Source organism: Paramisgurnus dabryanus, chromosome 2 (genome assembly GCF_030506205.2).
Source record: "Paramisgurnus dabryanus chromosome 2, PD_genome_1.1, whole genome shotgun sequence".
Classification (NCBI taxonomy): Eukaryota; Metazoa; Chordata; class Actinopteri; order Cypriniformes; family Cobitidae; genus Paramisgurnus; species Paramisgurnus dabryanus.
In genome coordinates, this window is record NC_133338.1 from 17,986,369 (window position 1) to 18,006,124 (window position 19,756).

Consider the following 19,756-nt stretch of genomic DNA (forward strand, 5'->3'; position numbering starts at 1 on the left):
GTTTAAATTTTCTGTTTAAATTCGCTGATGTTGATCCTGGACCATCATAATAATTTTTGTTTAAATTCGCTAATGTTGATCCTGCACCATAGTAATCATTTCTGTTTTTATTCGTTTATGTTGATCCTGGACCATCATAATCATTTCTGTTTAAATTCGCTGATGTTGATCCTGGACCATCATAATAATTTCTGTTTAAATTCGCTTATGTTGATCCTGGACCACCATTTCTGTTTAAATTCGCTTATGTTGATCCTGCACCACCATCGTAATAATTTCTGTTTAAATTCGGTGATGTTGATCCTGGACCATCATAATCATTTCTGTTTAAATTCGCTGGTGTTGATCCTGGACCATCGTAATAATTTCTGTTTAAATTCGCTGATGTTGATCCTGGACCATCATAATCATTTCTGTTTAAATTCGGTGATGTTGATCCTGGACCATCATAATCATTTCTGTTTAAATTCGGTGATGTTGATCCTGGACCATCATAATCATTTTTGTTTAAATTCGCTGATGTTGATCCTGGACCATCATAATCATTTTTGTTTAAATTCGCTGATGTTGATCCTGGACCATCATAATCATTTCTGTTTAAATTCGCTGATGTTGATCCTGGACCATCATAATAATTTCTGTTTAAATTCGCTGATGTTGATCCTGGACCATCATAATAATATTTGTTTAAATTCGGTGATGTTGATCCTGCACCATAGTAATCATTTCTGTTTTTATTCGTTTATGTTGATCCTGGACCATCATAATCATTTCTGTTTAAATTCGTTTATGTTGATCCTGGACCATCATAATCATTTCTGTTTAAATTCGCTGGTGTTGATCCTGGACCATCGTAATAATTTCTGTTTAAATTCGCTGATGTTGATCCTGCACCATCATAATAATTTCTGTGTAAATTCGCTGATGTTGATCCTGCACCATCATAATAATTTCTGTGTAAATTCGGTGATGTTGATCCTGGACCATCATAATAATTTCTGTTTAAATTCGCTGATGTTGATCCTGGACCATCATAATAATTTCTGTTTAAATTCGCTGATGTTGATCCTGGACCATATCATTTCCGTTTAAATTCGCTGATGTTGATCCTGGACCATCAAAATAATTTCAGTTTAAATGCATTGGGTTAGAGAACTTGTTATACTTGTTGGAATTATATTTGTTAACAGTTTTTTTCTCTTTCGTTGTTTACAGTGATACTTTACAGTCGCATCACATATGATTTATTATGACTGGTAAGGGTGCAATTAGAATTTTCATATTATAAATAATTATAATAATTTTTCCAGTAATTTCTTTCTTTACACAGATCGCACTTTAGAGTCCTTAGTGGGCTGTATTGGGCCTTACAGTCTTTCAGCTGGCCATTTAAAAGCACTGTATGAGCCAGGTTACATTCCAGATGTGGTGAGTTAATACCGCATTCTAAATGACAGATGGCTTTTTTAACGGTTTCTAACTACAGCTATTATCAATAGGTAATAGATGCCCTCATGTTTATCATCTGCAAGGTATGTTATTTGAAATTAACCATTTAAGTACAATTATATTTTGGTACTAAAAATAGACCTTTTCTCATTAAGAAATACCAGGATGTGTACAGTATTTGCACCCAGTCAATGACGAAGATTCTGTCCGGATCACAGAGGGTCAAAAGTCACTACTTTTGCAAGGTGCATTAAATATTTTACATACTTGATAATTTATTATTTAATATAAGTAAGACATTTGCCTTTCTAAATAATAAAGCTATGACACTAGTCTCACCAAGTGGAATTACAGAAATGTGGGTAGCACTTTATTTTACAGTACGTGTACTTACAGTGTACATATATGGTAAATAAGTTGTACTTACCGACAAATGTGTGGTACTTACTTTTAGGTATCTACATGGTAAGTAATTGGTATCATTACTGTACTTACCAGTAGTACATACTTGGTAGTTAAAATGTAACTCTAGATAAGTACTGGGTAATAACATATACATACTTATAGTGTAGGTATACTGTAACTAACGAAAAACACTACTGTACTTACAAATGAATGTACAATATAAGTATTTGGTATTTACAGGCAAGTTAGGGTAAATGACAGGTATTTATAGTGTACATATATGATAACTAATATCAAACACTACTGTACTTACAAATTGTATATACATGATAAGTAATAGTAAATTAATGACCGGCACATATGGTGTATGTATACCGTAACTAACTAGAAACACTACTGTACTTACAAATTGTATATACATAATAAGTGTGTTGTACCTGTAGGCCAGTGTAAGTTAATGAAAGCATATATGGTGTATGTATGTATACTGTAACTAACTAGAAACACTACTGTACTTACAAATTGTATATACATGATAAGTTTGTTGTACCTGCAGGTAAATGTAAGTTATACTTATACCATACCTATATGATAAGAACAAACATTACTGATCTGCCATTTTGGTACTCAGTATCTTGGTCCTTTAAACCAAGCATTAAATAACCGTATGCATTAACTACTGGGTACATTCACTAGTACATCCATGGTAACTACATGGAAACAGGACTGTAAAATAAAGTGTTGCTTTTTACACAGTTATTATATAGGACCTACCACCTAAGATATAGCATCATATACATCTCACTTTGAGGCAAACCCAACCATTGACTATCCTACGCATTAACTACTGGGTACATTCACTAGTACATCCATGGTACCTGCATGGATACAGGACTGTAAAATAAAGTGTTGCTTTTTAAACAGTTATTACATAGGACCTACCACCTAAGATATAGCATCATATACATCTCACTTTGAGGCAAACCCAACCATTGACTATCCTACGCATTAACTACTGGGTACATTCACTAGTACATCCATGGTAACTACATGGAAACAGGACTGTAAAATAAAGTGTTGCTTTTTACACAGTTATTACATAGGACCTACCACCTAAGATATAGCATCATATACATCTCACTTTGAGGCAAACCCAACCATTGACTATCCTACGCATTAACTACTGGGTACATTCACTAGTACATCCATGGTACCTGCATGGATACAGGACTGTAAAATAAAGTGTTGCTTTTTACACAGTTATTATATAGGACCTACCACCTAAGATATAGCATCATATACATCTCACTTTGAGGCAAACCCAACCATTGACTATCCTACGCATTAACTACTGGGTACATTCACTAGTACATCCATGGTAACTACATGGAAACAGGACTGTAAAATAAAGTGTTGCTTTTTACACAGTTATTATATAGGACCTACCACCTAAGATATAGCATCATATACATGTCACTGTGAGGCAAACCCAACCATTGACTATCCTACGCATTAACTACTGGGTACATTCACTAGTACATCCATGGTACCTGCATGGATACAGGACTGTAAAATAAAGTGTTGCTTTTTACACAGTTATTATATAGGACCTACCACCTAAGATATAGCATCATATACATCTCACTTTGAGGCAAACCCAACCATTGACTATCCTACGCATTAACTACTGGGTACATTCACTAGTACATCCATGGTAACTACATGGAAACAGGACTGTAAAATAAAGTGTTGCTTTTTACACAGTTATTATATAGGACCTACCACCTAAGATATAGCATCATATACATCTCACTTTGAGGCAAACCCAACCATTGACTATCCTACGCATTAACTACTGGGTACATTCACTAGTACATCCATGGTACCTGCATGGATACAGGACTGTAAAATAAAGTGTTGCTTTTTAAACAGTTATTACATAGGACCTACCACCTAAGATATAGCATCATATACATCTCACTTTGAGGCAAACCCAACCATTGACTATCCTACGCATTAACTACTGGGTACATTCACTAGTACATCCATGGTACCTGCATGGATACAGGACTGTAAAATAAAGTGTTGCTTTTTAAACAGTTATTACATAGGACCTACCACCTAAGATATAGCATCATATACATCTCACTTTGAGGCAAACCCAACCATTGACTATCCTACGCATTAACTACTGGGTACATTCACTAGTACATCAATGGTACCTGCATGGATACAGGACTGTAAAATAAAGTGTTGCTTTTTACACAGTTATTATATAGGACCTTCAACCTAAGATATAGCATCATATACATCTCACTTTGAGGCAAACCCAACCATTGACTTTCCTACGCATTAACTACTGGGTACATTCACTAGTACATCCATGGTAACTACATGGAAACAGGACTGTAAAATAAAGTGTTGCTTTTTACACAGTTATTATATAGGACCTACCACCTAAGATATAGCATCATATGCTACCCAGTCTCACAAAGTTTCGTGATATAGTCACGTATTTTTTTGATTCTTTTTTCGTGCTATTATCACGAAATTTCGTGTTTTTTCGTGATCGTATAACGAATTCCTGTTTTCGTGTGATTATCACGTATTGGTTACTCAACTGCTTTTTCCTATTTTTAAACCATTGTCGCTTCGGTTTATGGTTAGATTTGGTGCTTGCATTAGAAAGTCACTTTATATATTGGTTTATACTATTTTTTCTGATTTATTTTTTTTTTATATGTCGCCTGGCGTTGGGGTTAGAGTTGGGTTTGGTTAGGGATGTCATTTTATGTAAATCTAACCCTAAACCGAAGCGACAATGGTAAGAAAATAGGACAAAACAGTTGAGTAACCAATACGTGATAATCACACGAAAACAGGAATTCGTTATACGATCACGAAAAAACACGAAATTTCGTGATAATAGCACGAAAAAAGAATAAAAAAAAAATACGTGACTATATAACGAAATTTCGTGAGACTGGGCTGTCACTGTGAAGCAAACCCAACCATTGACTATCATACGTATTAACTACTGGGTACATTCACTAGTACGTCCATGGTAACTACATGGAAACAGGACTGTAAAATAAAGTGTTGCTTTTTACTCAGTTATTACACAGTAAGACCCTAAAATAAGAGTCATAATACACTGTTTTTGAAGTGAAGCAAAACATTTACTTATTTATTTCTTAACGATCTTGTCTTTTTTGTTGAATTTTGTTGAACACTGAATTTTGAAACAGCAATGACATACAGGTTTTTTTGTACTTTTTTCAACATATTGAACATTCTGATTTTTTTTTAACAATTAACAGCATTAACCCGAGAACAACGATATTAACAAAAATACTATTTAACCATCATAAAAAATGCAGAAATGTTATTTTGGGAACAGCTTATTATACTACTGGGTCAATTAATTGTCTTCCTTTCTAAATTTGTACCTAATTGGGAGGAGTTCACGTTTACGTTTCATTTCATTGATTTTATTAAAGACTTCTGGGTTTGTATCCATATATTCCTTGCACTCCTTCGCATATTTCTGTAGAGTTCCACCCTGAAATTCAGGAATGTGGAGTTCAGGAGTAGCAATAATCTGCAACTCTGCAATAATGGCTGTAAGTGCGATGGTATTGCGATCAACATTGTGTTGCTTGCAGCTGTGGGAGACGCTTCTGGTCTTCATGAAGCTTTTCAGAATGGCCTTGTAACGTTGCAAAACATCATCAGGTGTTTGAACTGAAAAAAAAGTATGTAACATTATGTCATTGCAGGACTATTACTTTTCTAATGCATTAAGATGTAGTTCCACCTTTGACCACTAAGGGGTGAAAAGGTATAATTAATATATGTAAGCAATAAGTAACGGCTGAAGGGTATATTAGGCATGAAGCGAAGCGGAGCAGCCGTTACTTATTCACGATACAACACTTGCCTCGAGTACCTTATTGCTTTTATAAAACGGTTACCACACAATATAAAAGTTTAAAAAAAAATTATTAGTGCAACTTTCATGAAGTTAAATCAATAAAAGCATTCCATCCGCTAGAAAAAAATAGTCCCTGACCGTGAACAAAAAACATTCCAATGTGTAATATGCATGAAAGCTCAAATAAAAACAACAAACCGTTCTGAAACTGATACGTGTGGTTGCTAAGGGTGTTGCTAAGGGTGCAGTGATAAATAGAACCGTTGGGTGAAGCGGTCCTAGCCCTGTTTTATCGTGAATATCAGAATCAAGGATTGGAACTAACTGTTTTATAAACATTAATGCATGTGTGAAAGACTTAAAGCGATAGTTCACCCATAAATGAAAATTATGTCATTAATGCCTTCGGAAACACAGTTAAAGATCAAGAGCTTTCTGACCGTCCATTGAATATGTATGTACATTATACTGTCCATGTCCAGAAAGGTAATAAAAACATCATCAAAGTAGTCCATGTGACATCAGTGGGTCAGTTAGAATGTGTTGAAGCATCGAAAATATATTTTGATACAAAATTGGTACAAAAATTACGACTTTATCCAGCATTGTCTTCTCTTTCGGGTCTGTTGTTAATACGCGTTCACCACACTGCAGTGATGCTGGTGACGTACGACGCTGCTGACGTGTTATCTGGTGCACCTAAGCTTCGTTTACAGTCTGAGGGATTAGGACAAATTCGACATGCACATTTACGCACCATTAAAAAAATATAGCAATACCAAAACACAAACAATTTTGAACAGCTTGAATACAGCGTGCGTCTCCCTCAAACTCTAAACGAAGCTCGGGCGCACCAGATAACACATCAGCAGCGTCATACGTCCGCAGCATCACTGCTGTGTCATGCATGCGTATTCAAAGCAGACCGGAAGAGAAGACAATGGTCTTACGGGTTTGAAACAACATGAGGGTGAGTAATTAATGACATATTTTTAATTTTTGGTTGAACTAACCCTTTAAGATGTGTAATTTCAATTTCACATCTTTTTTTATAACCCCTTTTAATATTTTATTTCAATTTCTTTACTTTTTATATTTTTATTTTTTGTGACTTTAGGTAAAAACAAAATAAGAATTTTATTGTACCAATGTACAAATCACAGTAACAATCTAGAATCTTTAATGAATGGATAATAGCTAGCTCAGTACAATAAACTGGGAAATAAGAAAGTATTTAAACTGTACGATAGGTTTGGTCTTTGCACTTACCTCTTCGAATGGTGGCATGTTTTTCCTCCCTGACTTTGTGCTTTCTCTTTTGTTTTCTTTTTGGATGCTTGTCAGATGAATCCGATGTGTCTGAGAATGTTGAACTCTCTCCAGATTCTGACTCAGAAGAAGCATCATTTTGCATCTTCTCTTTCTGTCCTAAGAACATTTGTACAAAAAGACATCTAACATTTGCTACAGTAAAATATTATTTTCTTGAGTTTCCTAAAATTGTAGATGTTATGAAATGATATGCTTTATTGTTTTATTACATCAAATCTCTATTTTTGATTTTATTGAGTTCGTATGCCTAACAATTAGATTCCATGTGTTTCTTATCAGACTTAAAAAAAAAATGAGTCAGATATGTCAAGGAAATAAGATTTCCTACCTATGTGAATAAACACTTACTTGGTTGTCTGTTTTCAAGAGCACATTTTAATTGTTCCCGAAGGAAGTCTCGCTCCTCTTTCAAAAGTTTATTTTCCTCTTTCAGGTTTTCAATTGTTGCAACTGCAGTTGGCGCAACTTGTAGGGGCACAGAGACAGGGGGAGGCACAGAGAGAGAAGTACCTGCTGTAAATTTACAGTAATAAAAAACATTTATCAGTTAATTCTGGAGATTTCAATTAAGTTTAAAAGATGTGTATTACTATTATATATCTGCATATAATCTGCATTAGTGGTTTTAGCTTTAAATTTATATTAATATATATCCCTAATTTTAGTTTGGGCTATAGCAAATTATAAAAAGAGGCTTGTTTTTATATATATAAATGGTATGGATAAAACCTTCCTCACCTTCATCAACAACTTGTTTTCTCCCTCGCTTTGTGCGCTTTGTGTTCTGCATATTCTGCATATTAAAAACATTAACATTTTAAGTATCAATTCACAACTGCAACTGTAACCATTGCACATAACACATAATTACAGCAGGTCAAAACATAGTTTCCACATGGATGGTTATATGACACTTAAGGGCATCTTTATATAAAATTATACTTTGAGCATCATTAAATGTATTAATTTGTTGTATGTTTATGGTAGCTCCTTAACTGATAATAAGTTGTCTCATTAAACATGACGTCTTATGCAAAGTGCATCAAGCTGTTATTCAGCCAGTGCATTCATTTGTTTGTGTAAACTAAAGTTAGATTCCGAGATATGCATCCCTTTAGGTCTCTCTTAAAAAAAAAAAAACTTGGATGGACTGATATGATATTGTATATAATTTGCGGGTTGAGGGAGCCACTATTTCGCGAGATCTGTAAAGTTACTTGTTAGTTAAAGGCTTAACAATTTAACAGCGTCCATCTCCGCGTATATAAGTTATTGTTGTTGTGTTCATATATAACTTACCTTAACACGGATGAAGACCAGGGCGATGACTGATAGTTACGACGAACACGGATGATGACCTGTACAGTTACGACTGATTGTTCCGAACTTCCGATGACCCCGAAGTGCGGGAACAGGAAGTTCATATCTCGCGCTCAAAACATCCAATCAGTGATCATATTACTATTTTAGCTGCTTTGCTGTGTTTTAGAAGTCGATGACGTCACTTAGCCTAACTAATAGTTTTCAGAGATTAATTCAAAATGAGTCTTGTCAGATCTTTATTACGGAGGATATACGGAAGACGTAAATCACTCATTAAATGGCTTCAGAAACACAGGCTCCTGCTCAGAAAAAAGAAATGTAGGTTATGCAGAAAGAGGATGAGTCTTCAAAAAACTAACACAACAAAAGATGGATATCGATGGTAAGCACTGTCTTTTGTAGGACAGGCAAAATTAGATTTTAATTTTAACTAGATGAGGTAAAAGTTTGTGAACAAAATTTATGTTGGCTTGCGAAAGCCTAGTCTTAAAGTTCAAAATATAAAGTACTAATTTTATTTTTTACATCAACGTACAGGATATGTAGACGAAATCGCCACAAGGACGTGTCACTCTCCATACGTCACGGCTCTGTTTTCAGCAAAAGTCATGTTTCTCTTTCTTCCTATATGGAGTTCATTCACAGGTAACTTTAGAAAGTCCAAGTTCTATAATCTAAGACTTAAATTAATGAATTCAGGGTGTTTAAAGTCTTTATGTGTTAACATATTACATCATTACATATTACATTACATGTTTAATTATTTATATATTAGTAAAAGCCCTGAGGCTGTGCCATTTTAAAATCTGTCACATGTGTTAATGTGTTATGTATATTGTTAACCATTTGTTAAAAATAGTTAATGTGTACCAATAAAATAAATTCTAGGTATTGTGTGCTGTTTGTGTATGTGCATTAATCTTGTTTTCAAATTTATTAACTAGTTTTCTAGTTTAAAGTATGGCAAATATTCTTCTTGTTGTGTATACTGTATGCATGTAATCTAATTGTTAACACTCTGCTTCAGATTTGCTCAAGGATTACGTCTCCGTCAGGTGGATATGCTTGAAGAGGGTCTGTGTGGCAGTAGTGCAACATTTACAAAAATGACTAAAAAACTCAAGGCAGTATGTGTTAAATCAATCAAAAAAATGGAAAGAGAGCGGAGGATCAGAATCGGTGGAGCAAGAGCATTTGTGGTCCTGGATGAAAGCAAGTTTTGCCACAAACGGAAGGTATTTGTGTGTATTGTAAAAAAAGTTTGAATACTTTTAAAAAATCAATGCAATTGGTAACAGTAAGATACATAGTTTTATCCTTCTCTTATATTTAGTATGCACGTGGGCGTTTTGGCAACACATGGCGAAGAAAAGCATGGGTTTTCGGTATGATTGAAGTCAAAAGAAAGCAAAGGAGACCTGTGCTGAAAGTGGTAAAACGAAGAACAGCAAGAAAATTAATTCCCATTATTAGGAAGCACGTGCGTCAAGGTAGCACTCTGCTCAGTGATGACTGGCCAGCTTATAGAAGACTTTCTCAGCATGGCTTTATTCATTATCAGGTCAATCACAGTCGTTTTTTTGTACATCCACAAACAGGAGCTCATACACAACATATAGAACGTGCATGGAGAACCTACAAAAATGAGGTATACCGTTACAGGGGGAACATGACTCTACAAACACTGAAAGATCAACTAGCCTTCATTGAATGGCAATATTGGAGGGGAAAACTACATCCCAGAGGTATTCTTGGATGTTTGCTTGAGGACATTGCTGCTATATACAGGGTGTAGCACAATGACTTTATTAACTCTACAGGAATATGTGGATACAAACCCAGAAGTCATAAATAAAGTCACTGAACTAAAACGTAAGACAATTATTTGACCCAGTAGTATAAGCTGTTGCCAAAATAAAATTTCTGCAGTTTTCAAGATGGTAAAATAGTATTTTCGAAAATCGTTTGTTCTCAGGTTAATGCTGTTAAAAAAATGGGAATGTTCAATATGTTAAAAAAAAATAACAGTATGTCATTGCTGTTTCTAAATGCATTGTTTAACAAAATTCAGCAAAAAAAGACAAAATCTTTAAGAAATAAATAAGGAAATGTTTTGCTGCACTTCAAAAGTATTGTACAATGACTCTTATTTTATGGTCTTACTAGTTAATATAACTAACAGTTGCCAATGTATATGTATACTATGCTATCCTGTGTAATAACTCAAGTAAAAAGCAACACTTTTTTTTTACAGTCCTGTTTCCATGTAGTTACCATGGACGTACTAGTGATTGTACCCAGTAGTTAATACGTATGATAGTCAATGGTTGGGTTTGCTTCACAGTGACATGTATATGATGCTATATCTTAGGTGGTAGGTCCTATATAATAACTGTGTAAAAAGCAACACTTTATTTTACAGTCCTGTTTCCATGTAGTTACCATGGACGTACTAGTGAATGTACCCAGTAGTTAATACGTATGATAGTCAATGGTTGGGTTTGCTTCACAGTGACATGTATATGATGCTATATCTTAGGTGGTAGGTCCTATGTAATAACTGTTTAAAAAGCAACACTTTATTTTACAGTCCTGTATCCATGCAGGTACCATGGACGTACTAGTGAATGTACCCAGTAGTTAATACGTATGATAGTCAATGGTTGGGTTTGCCTCAAAGTGAGATGTATATGATGCTATATCTTAGGTGGTAGGTCCTATATAATAACTGTGTAAAAAGCAACACTTTATTTTACAGTCCTGTTTCCATGTAGTTACCATGGATGTACTAGTGAATGTACCCAGTAGTTAATGCGTAGGATAGTCAATGGTTGGGTTTGCCTCAAAGTGAGATGTATATGATGCTATATCTTAGGTGGTAGGTCCTATATAATAACTGTGTAAAAAGCAACACTTTATTTTACAGTCCTGTTTCCATGTAGTTACCATGGATGTACTAGTGAATGTACCCAGTAGTTAATGCGTAGGATAGTCAATGGTTGGGTTTGCCTCAAAGTGAGATGTATATGATGCTATATCTTAGGTGGTAGGTCCTATGTAATAACTGTTTAAAAAGCAACACTTTATTTTACAGTCCTGTATCCATGCAGGTACCATGGATGTACTAGTGAATGTACCCAGTAGTTAATGCGTAGGATAGTCAATGGTTGGGTTTGCCTCAAAATGAGATGTATATGATGCTATATCTTAGGTGGTAGGTCCTATATAATAACTGTGTAAAAAGCAACACTTTATTTTACAGTCCTGTTTCCATGTAGTTACCATGGATGTACTAGTGAATGTACCCAGTAGTTAATGCATACGGTTATTTAATGCTTGGTTTAAAGGACCAAGATACTGAGTACCAAAATGGCAGATCAGTAATGTTTGTTCTTATCATATAGGTATGGTATAAGTATAACTTACATTTACCTGCAGGTACAACAAACTTATCATGTATATACAATTTGTAAGTACAGTAGTGTTTCTAGTTAGTTACAGTATACATACATACACCATATGTGCCGGTCATTAATTTACTATTACTTATCATGTATATACAATTTGTAAGTACAGTAGTGTTTGATATTAGTTATCATATATGTACACTATAAAAACCTGTCATTTACCCTAACTTGCCTGTAAATACCAAATACTTATATTGTACATTCATTTGTAAGTACAGTAGTGTTTTTCGTTAGTTACAGTATACCTACACTATAAGTATGTATATGTTATTACCCAGTACTTATCTAGAGTTACATTTTAACTACCAAGTATGTACTACTGGTAAGTACAGTAATGATACCAATTACTTACCATGTAGATACCTAAAAGTAAGTACCACACATTTGTCGGTAAGTACAACTTATTTACCATATATGTACACTGTAAGTACACGTACTGTAAAATAAAGTGCTACCGAAATGTGCATTGTTTTCATTGGGTTAAGTACTTTCAATGGTTGAGCCAGTGTAACCAAGGCAGAAGTTGTAAAGACTAATAGTCCAACTGCAGGAAGGTTTGCCAAGAAATTTCATGCTCCCTTGTAAAAATTTTTTTTTTGTATTTTCAAAATACCTTTTAAAAAGGTCATAATATGTTTCATTTTGGTACAGACATTTGGTACATTTGAGTAACCAGTATGCACCTTTTAGGTATAAAAGTGTACCGCCCCAGTGACAGCTTTTGTACCTTCTTGTACCCTTTTCTCTGAGAATGTAGCACACAAGTAGTACATATTTGCATCATCTTTCACACGAACACAAATTTACCTAAAGTAAGAGAATGTTTTAACTTTGAAAAATTGATAACTAATCATTCTGTCTTTCTAGAAAAACATACTTAAAAGCTATGAGAGAGTCATTGGTGCTGTGCTGGAAAATAAAAATCACTGGACACTTTTTGTAAGTACACCAAATCATACCGTACCATTTTTTTAAGCTAATGCTTAGAAATGACCATTTGTGTTTTTCATCCTGCAACAACAACAAAAATTGACATTTGAGGATTATTATGAGATGACTGTATCTTCTGTACTTATTCTGTAGTTCTGTGACCTAACTAAACAAGAGGTCACATACTTGGATTCATTTGGTGAGACAAATGAAAAGAAAGAGAAGATTCTTAAGAACTGGAGGTAGTAAATTTACATTAACATTGAACGATGTTTTGGCCTGTACAAAGTTTCTACCTGTCTTATTTAGTTGATCCTAGTATGTTACCTAAAAAAATGTAAATTCTGTTGTCATTTGTTCACTCTCAAACTGCTCCAAACCATATGTTTTTTTTATTCTGTTGAAAACAAAAATATTTTGAATAACATTGGTAACAAAACAACATACTACTTGAACAACTTCTTCCGCATTCTTTTCAGTCTGGCTATCCATTTTGGTAACAGCTTTCAGTGTATGTAAATGCAGAAATCATGGTACATTGAGCCATATCATACACCCAGCACAATGCAATGGAAGGTGCTATGCAAGTGTCTCTTAGCTAGTTTTAGCCTGACACGGTTATCATTTTACAGTTAGTAATATGCACAACCCCCGCACATTCATAAAGATAAAGATAAAAATACCTTTATTTCATAATGGATACTCATTGCATGTATCAGAATTACATATTTGCAGGAATGACAAATGCAGATCTGGTTTCCTCTCTGGAGAAGCGTTCAATCGTTGCTCTTGCAAATTTCACAAGAATAACTTCTTCAGTGTTCACTGGTTGGTGAGCTTGGTTTAAGCGAAGCTCTGTCTGTGAAACCAGTCCATAGTTCTTGCACTGTCAGAAAAAAAACCGTAGAAAACTGTACCTTTTTTGTCGATCCCAATGTACCGTTTTGTACCTTTACAGGTATATAAACATAATACAATGTTGTACATTTTACTGTTCCTTAAGGATCGATTGTGTACTTTTAAAGGTACAGTTAACTGTTTTGTACCCCTAAAATTGAACTGGTACAAAATTGTTCCTTAAGGTACACAATTGGTCCTTATGGTATAATATTGTACCCCATAAGGTACAACATTTTAATTTGTTGTATACCCATAAAGGTATAAAAAGGTACACCTTTGTACCTTTTTTCTGACAGTGTAGGTTTTTGAGTTATCTGCGTTCTCAAATATGTAAGTGCAAATATGCAAGTTTGTACAAGTGGTTCCTTGAAGTATTCCTCATCGTGCAAGTTTTATACAACCATGTCAGTGTGACATTGTTTTTATATTATATTTATACTTGTTAACACACATTGACAAACTTTATTGTACAAACCTACGTGTCTATATGTTTTTTAACTTGTTTTTCACACTTTAATGATACATTCTCAGTAGTAGTTATCAGTAGGGTACATGACAAGTTTTCGTAATAAAACATTTCTTGCTAAAAATGTATCAATCAGTACTTTTTAACTTGAGCAAACTATTTGAAATTGTATGTACTTAAAGGAACAGTGTGTAGGATTGTGGCCAAAACTGGTACTGCAATCACAAAACTTGTGTCTAAAACTGGTACTGCAATCACACAACTGGGGCCTGTTCTTTGTACGTCGCTAACTGGATTTGATTGTTGACGATTTGGCATTATCTTGGATCGTTTGGTTCTTCGAAGCTCATCCTAGAGTTGCTGTCATAGCAACAGGTCCGTAAGCTCAAACCTGCTCGGGAGCAGGCTTATTTCATGTAAACAAGATTAGTTTGTACCTTTTTAAGCGGATGTGATACTGAAAATCTGACGCAGTCGCGTATTCTCCATTATACGAGCGCAATCTGCGTAAGATGCATGATTAATATAAAGAGCTTTTCAAATTCAACACGTTATAAAAAAGGATAGATTTATTAAATCTTTTAGCGATGTTATTTTAAAAATATATAATATAACAAATATTCTTTTTCTGTACTTGTGCAACTTGTTTTTGTGTAACAGGTGTTTTGATTAGTATTCTTAAACGAATGAGAAGACAAACATGCTGATCACATTCATTTTAAATTTGTTTGAATTTTCCTTAATAAAAACAGCAATCAATCATACCCAGCACTAATAGATGTTATGTACAATAAAGACTCTTACTCAGTGTGAAATAATTTTCATTTGAATAAACTAATCTCCTATTTTAGTTTTGTCTTTAGATTGTCAAGTAGCTTACAATGTCATGGATGAAAGGGTTTTCGTTTAGTATCTGTTTTATCTTTAAAACGTTGTCTACAAATATGTTACCCTGTCCCTTTCCTGTGACAAAAATGACCAAAATAACCAAATAAGTTTTTTGCACATATTTTCAGATATATCTTTATCTTCTTTACTACACTTTTCTGTGCAGACTCAGCAGATGCAGGACTTTCAGTTAACGTGGAATACTGCTAATATAGTCAGAAATCCGTTAAGAATAATGCAATTGAAGTAAACTTATTTAACCACTTGCATATAGTTTCTCTAAAGGACTACCATCTGAGAGGATTTCTTTACTGTCATCTGCATTGCTATCAGAAACGGTTGCATTTTATAATCTTTTGATGTAGAATAACATTTACATTCCCTTACTGCACATCATACTTTATTTACCACATTCTTGGAAACTGCTAAAAGTGTTGGTGTATTATCTACAACTGCACAAAAGAGAGGACAACACAATCTTATAATAAACTACAATTAAAATTGTATTTATCAGCAATGAAATTGTTGCATTGGCTGTAGGTTTAAGAGAGCAGCTGCCTCCAGAGATGATCTGTACAATCAATCAGTTTAGAGACATCACTCCTGCCAGCACATCACATGAAGATGCAGGACCACCACCTGTGTTTTTTATTCTGCTTTTTATGTTGCTGTTTCAAACAGATAAAACAGGATTTTAACTGTTTTTAAAATAGATTTAAAGTACTTTAGGAGCATCAAATTTTAATTACAATCAGTAATTTAAATCTATGACAAGCATAATAAAGATATCAAGATTATATTTTTACAGAAAATGTTACATTATTTATGGTGATTTATGTACAAAAGTAGCTTTAACTGGGTTTTTAAATTCAGTGTCATAAAAAGTTCACAACCTTTCATCAATAGCTCTCAGACTGTAGGGGTTAAAAAATGGGTGCGTTCTTGGCCATTGTAACAATTGGCCAATCACAGCGTGGCTCATCAGTGTTTCTACTATCGTGTGTATTGACTTTTCTTGCAGTGCACGAACGCGCAGTGATCTCAGATAATTCAATCCTGCCATACTAATCATCAACAGCAGTGGTGTTCAAAGAACCAAATAAGCGAGATCATAATTAGCCAGATCTAAACATATGGGATGTCTCATTTGATCTCAGATGTATTAAGCGACGTACGAAGAACGGGCCCCAGGTGGCCAATACACAAAATGACAACATAAACATCAGTTGAGGGCTGCAACTCCACTTTTTAAATGACAATATCATGGCCGGACCACTGTTGGCAGTGATACAAGTATTTGAAATGAAAATGATTTCTTAATGTCTAGTGACATATCAGGGCCATTTTATGATTCATTGATATAAATTTCTTACATACTGTTCCTTTAAATACAAGTAATAATACTTTTTGTGGGGAAATATTTAATTAGGTTATCTGTACTTTAACTCAAGTACTTGGTTTGTCCATCACTGATTATTTGACCTAATAACTTTATTTTCAGTTCTTTTGCCAAGGCAAAGGGATATATCCTGGAGTGGAAATGGAATGATGTGCCCCATCCACGGCAGGACGACGGACATTCTTGTGGAATCCATGTGCTAATGGTAGATATGTAAAATGTTAATGTTGTTTGTGTGTGTGTGTTCACTCTACAAAATGCTGGGTTGTTCTTAACCCAGGGCTGGGTAACTATTGGACAGAACACATTGCTGGGTAAAATGACCCAAATAATGGGTTGTTTTAATCCAACTGCTGAGTTATTGTTAATCAGCCAGCAGTTGGGTTAAAACAACCCATTATTTGGGTCATTTTAACCCAGCAATGTGTTCTGTCCAATAGTTACCCAGCATTGTTTAGAGTGTATGTGCATTTATGTGTATATATACAGTGGTGGCCAAAGAATATTGACCTTTGATTAGAGTGAACGTAATTTTACTTATACATTGTATAAATATTGACAAAAGGCCTGTTAATTTATTCATTTATATTTTAGTTTGCTCAGGCCCTGCTTGATGGAAAAGGATTTGTGGATGGATATTCTTCTACTGATATTCCTCAGCTGAGGGCACAGCTCTGCTACACTCTATTTTCCTCCTTGGGTACTCACTGTTAAAAAATTTAAGACATACAAACTTAAACAATTGTATAAGAAATGATGACTAATATCATGTTTTTCCCTTGCAGATAGAAGTATGAAGTGCACAGTGTGCTGGGGTGTCCTAATGAAAGACAAGGTAATTAGAAGGATTGATGTTGTAATAAGTGGCATAATACCAAGCATTGCTTTATTTTTAGGTGTGCTGTCAGAAATGTGGTGCACACAGGCATTCGAGATGTCAGCAAATACTCTGTGGCATATGTCTAATCTGCAATGGTGAGTAATTTTAATTACAAGAACAAGCAGCTACAGTATTCCACTTACATAAACAAATGACTTTTGTTGCCCAAACATAACTTCCGATAGATTTCCGCATATATTCAATAATAGAAGAGTCCCTCTAGAGTAAATAATTTTTAATAACAAGCAAAATAAATAACCAGTAAATTACCTTAGTTCAAATCATAGCTAAAGTGAATAGATATAGAGACAGAGTGGAGCGCGTCATAACCTGAAAACCACACCCACCGGGGGGGAAACAATCCAACCGTCTCCATTGACTTTGTATTGCTAGAGGCCGCCTCCTTGTCCTTTCTGGCTTAAAACAGAATAATGCCTAAAAGCTGCTGTGTGACAATATGTACAGCTAACAAGCCAAAGAACCCAGAAATAACTTTTTTTATAAGCTATCGACCTCAAAAAACGAGCGTTTAAAGACACAAAAGTGGAAAACAGGCAACTTTTCATAGTACTCCTATTAGTAAAACTGCGTCCACTAGGGGGAAATGTAGTCGGCGATCCACTTTATTCTCCTTAAAGACTGGGTTTTACTGCTTGACAGCTTATAAAAACGTATTTCTGGGTTCTTTGGCTTGTTAGCTGTACATATTGTCACACAGCAGCTTTTAGGCATTATTCTGTTTTTGTTATAAGCCAGAAATGACAAGGAGGCGTCCTCTCGCTAACAAAGTCAAAGGAGACGGTTGGATTGCCCCCCCCCCCCCGGTGGGCGTGCTTTTAAAATTTGCATAACTGCGCTGTGTCTCTATACACTAAGCTAATGTTACGGTGTAAAATGAATGTATACAACGTAAATATAGATCCTTAAATTCTTGCCTGACTGCCAAATCTGCACAGGTGATCCATCACTCTTAGAACGGATGTGTTAAAAACAACACATTAGTTTTGATTCTGGGACAACACATTTAGTCCACTCATCTCTGTGTTATTATTAAAACAACACATTTTGTGTTACTTTTAACACAACTTGTTATATTTTAAAACAAAATCAACACAATGACACATAATTTGTTAAAATGAATGCACAAAGATGCGTAAAAAATTAACACATCACTTCTAACAGTGATGCTCACTGTCTCCCCTTGTCTTTTGGAAACAGAAATGTTTTTATTTTCCAAAAGGGTATTTGTTCCGTTCCAGAGGTCAGTATAGTTACCAGCCACTTTCGTCCAGGCGCGTAACCGCAATGCACATGCGTCCGATGAAACGGTCTATACCAGCATTGTCAAACTCAGCTCCTGGAGGGCCAGAGTGTGTTTCAAACCTGCTCTACATACCTGTAGTATTCAAATAAGCCTAAAGGACTAGATTTGCTTGATCAGGTTCATTTAAATTCTCTGCTGAGCTCTAGGGGAGTTTACAACAACATCAATTGCAACTTACAACAAGCACGGTTCTGTACAGCTTATACAAGTGTGAGTGTAAACAAGGATGATCTGTATGATAAGGAACTCTCATACGACACAAACATTTAGTTAGAAAACAGGCAGTTCTGGTTCTTCATTCATAAAATATACTGGTAACCCACGGTTCAGACCGCATTACATAAGTACCACTGCGCCACTGTTGCTGCGTACTGATTTATGAAAATAAACACCACAGTCTTTAATCATATTTTTTATTTGTCTACAATTGCACAATTAATTGCGATATCCAGATAAATGTCAATAAATATTGTTGAGTCATCTCGACGATAAAGATAAAAAGTTTATAACTCAAGTTCATACGTCCGCTATTATCCACTGGGTGGCGATCTTACCCAATTTAAACACTGACGCATATTCACTCAACACTGAAAACAGCATGTTTTTATCAGGCTCTGAATCTGATCTCTTACAAAAGTTCTTCACAAAAATGAAATTATCTCCGCTTTTAGCAAAAAAAATTGAGAGATGATAAGAGAACAAATGAAGGTAGGATAAAACGTTTTTTTGTTTGTTTGTTTTTGTCTGAAAGTGGATGGTCTAATCTTTGATTTGATATTTCATGTTTATTTAAAGAAGATAATTTTTCTGTAAGGCATTAAACTAAAACTGGGTGACAACTTAAAAAAAAAAACGCCGACAGGGAAAGAGTTAAGCATGCTTCCAAGAATATTTGATCATCACTTCAACAGCTGCACAATATAAATGTTAATGTATAAATTAGATGAATGTTGATTTATAAAATAAACACCACAGTCTTAAATTATATTTTCATCGTGTCTTTGCTGCGTCTGTGTTGGTTGGGAACTGCGCTCTGTTTCAGTCACAATTGATTCTGAG

General features: G+C 34.8%; 1 protein-coding gene and 4 long non-coding RNA genes across 6 annotated transcripts in view; 3 read left to right on the forward strand and 2 right to left on the reverse strand.

Annotated features, from left to right (window-relative positions):
• The window catches only part of LOC135764758 (uncharacterized), a 305,168-nt gene that overhangs the window by 184,967 nt on the left and 100,445 nt on the right, over positions 1 to 19,756 (reverse strand). The window lies entirely within an intron of this gene.
• Positions 1,109 to 1,694, forward strand: LOC135764845 (uncharacterized). Its single transcript, XR_010540308.1, has 4 exons — positions 1,109 to 1,256; positions 1,331 to 1,428; positions 1,500 to 1,532; positions 1,605 to 1,694. It is a non-coding gene; the product is annotated as an uncharacterized lncRNA (long non-coding RNA).
• LOC135764843 (uncharacterized) lies at positions 5,230 to 8,478 on the reverse strand. Of its 2 annotated transcripts, XM_065275527.2 has the most exons (5): positions 8,420 to 8,478; positions 7,859 to 7,913; positions 7,469 to 7,633; positions 7,058 to 7,216; positions 5,230 to 5,598 (listed from the first exon to the last, which is right to left on the reverse strand). In XM_065275527.2, exons 2-5 carry the CDS (start codon positions 7,908 to 7,910, stop codon positions 5,276 to 5,278), a joined length of 699 nt encoding a protein of 232 aa, XP_065131599.1. In that variant the 5' UTR covers positions 7,911 to 7,913; positions 8,420 to 8,478; the 3' UTR covers positions 5,230 to 5,275. The 2 variants fall into 2 exon arrangements, with proteins under 2 accessions (XP_065131599.1, XP_065131598.1); XM_065275526.2 differs by lacking the exon at positions 8,420 to 8,478 and having other exon boundaries at positions 7,859 to 7,972.
• On the forward strand, positions 8,955 to 10,324 carry LOC135764842 (uncharacterized). The gene is made up of 3 exons (XR_010540307.2): positions 8,955 to 9,088; positions 9,471 to 9,678; positions 9,777 to 10,324. It is a non-coding gene; the product is annotated as an uncharacterized lncRNA (long non-coding RNA).
• On the forward strand, positions 12,770 to 16,614 carry LOC135764846 (uncharacterized). The gene is made up of 3 exons (XR_010540309.1): positions 12,770 to 12,849; positions 12,994 to 13,082; positions 16,596 to 16,614. It is a non-coding gene; the product is annotated as an uncharacterized lncRNA (long non-coding RNA).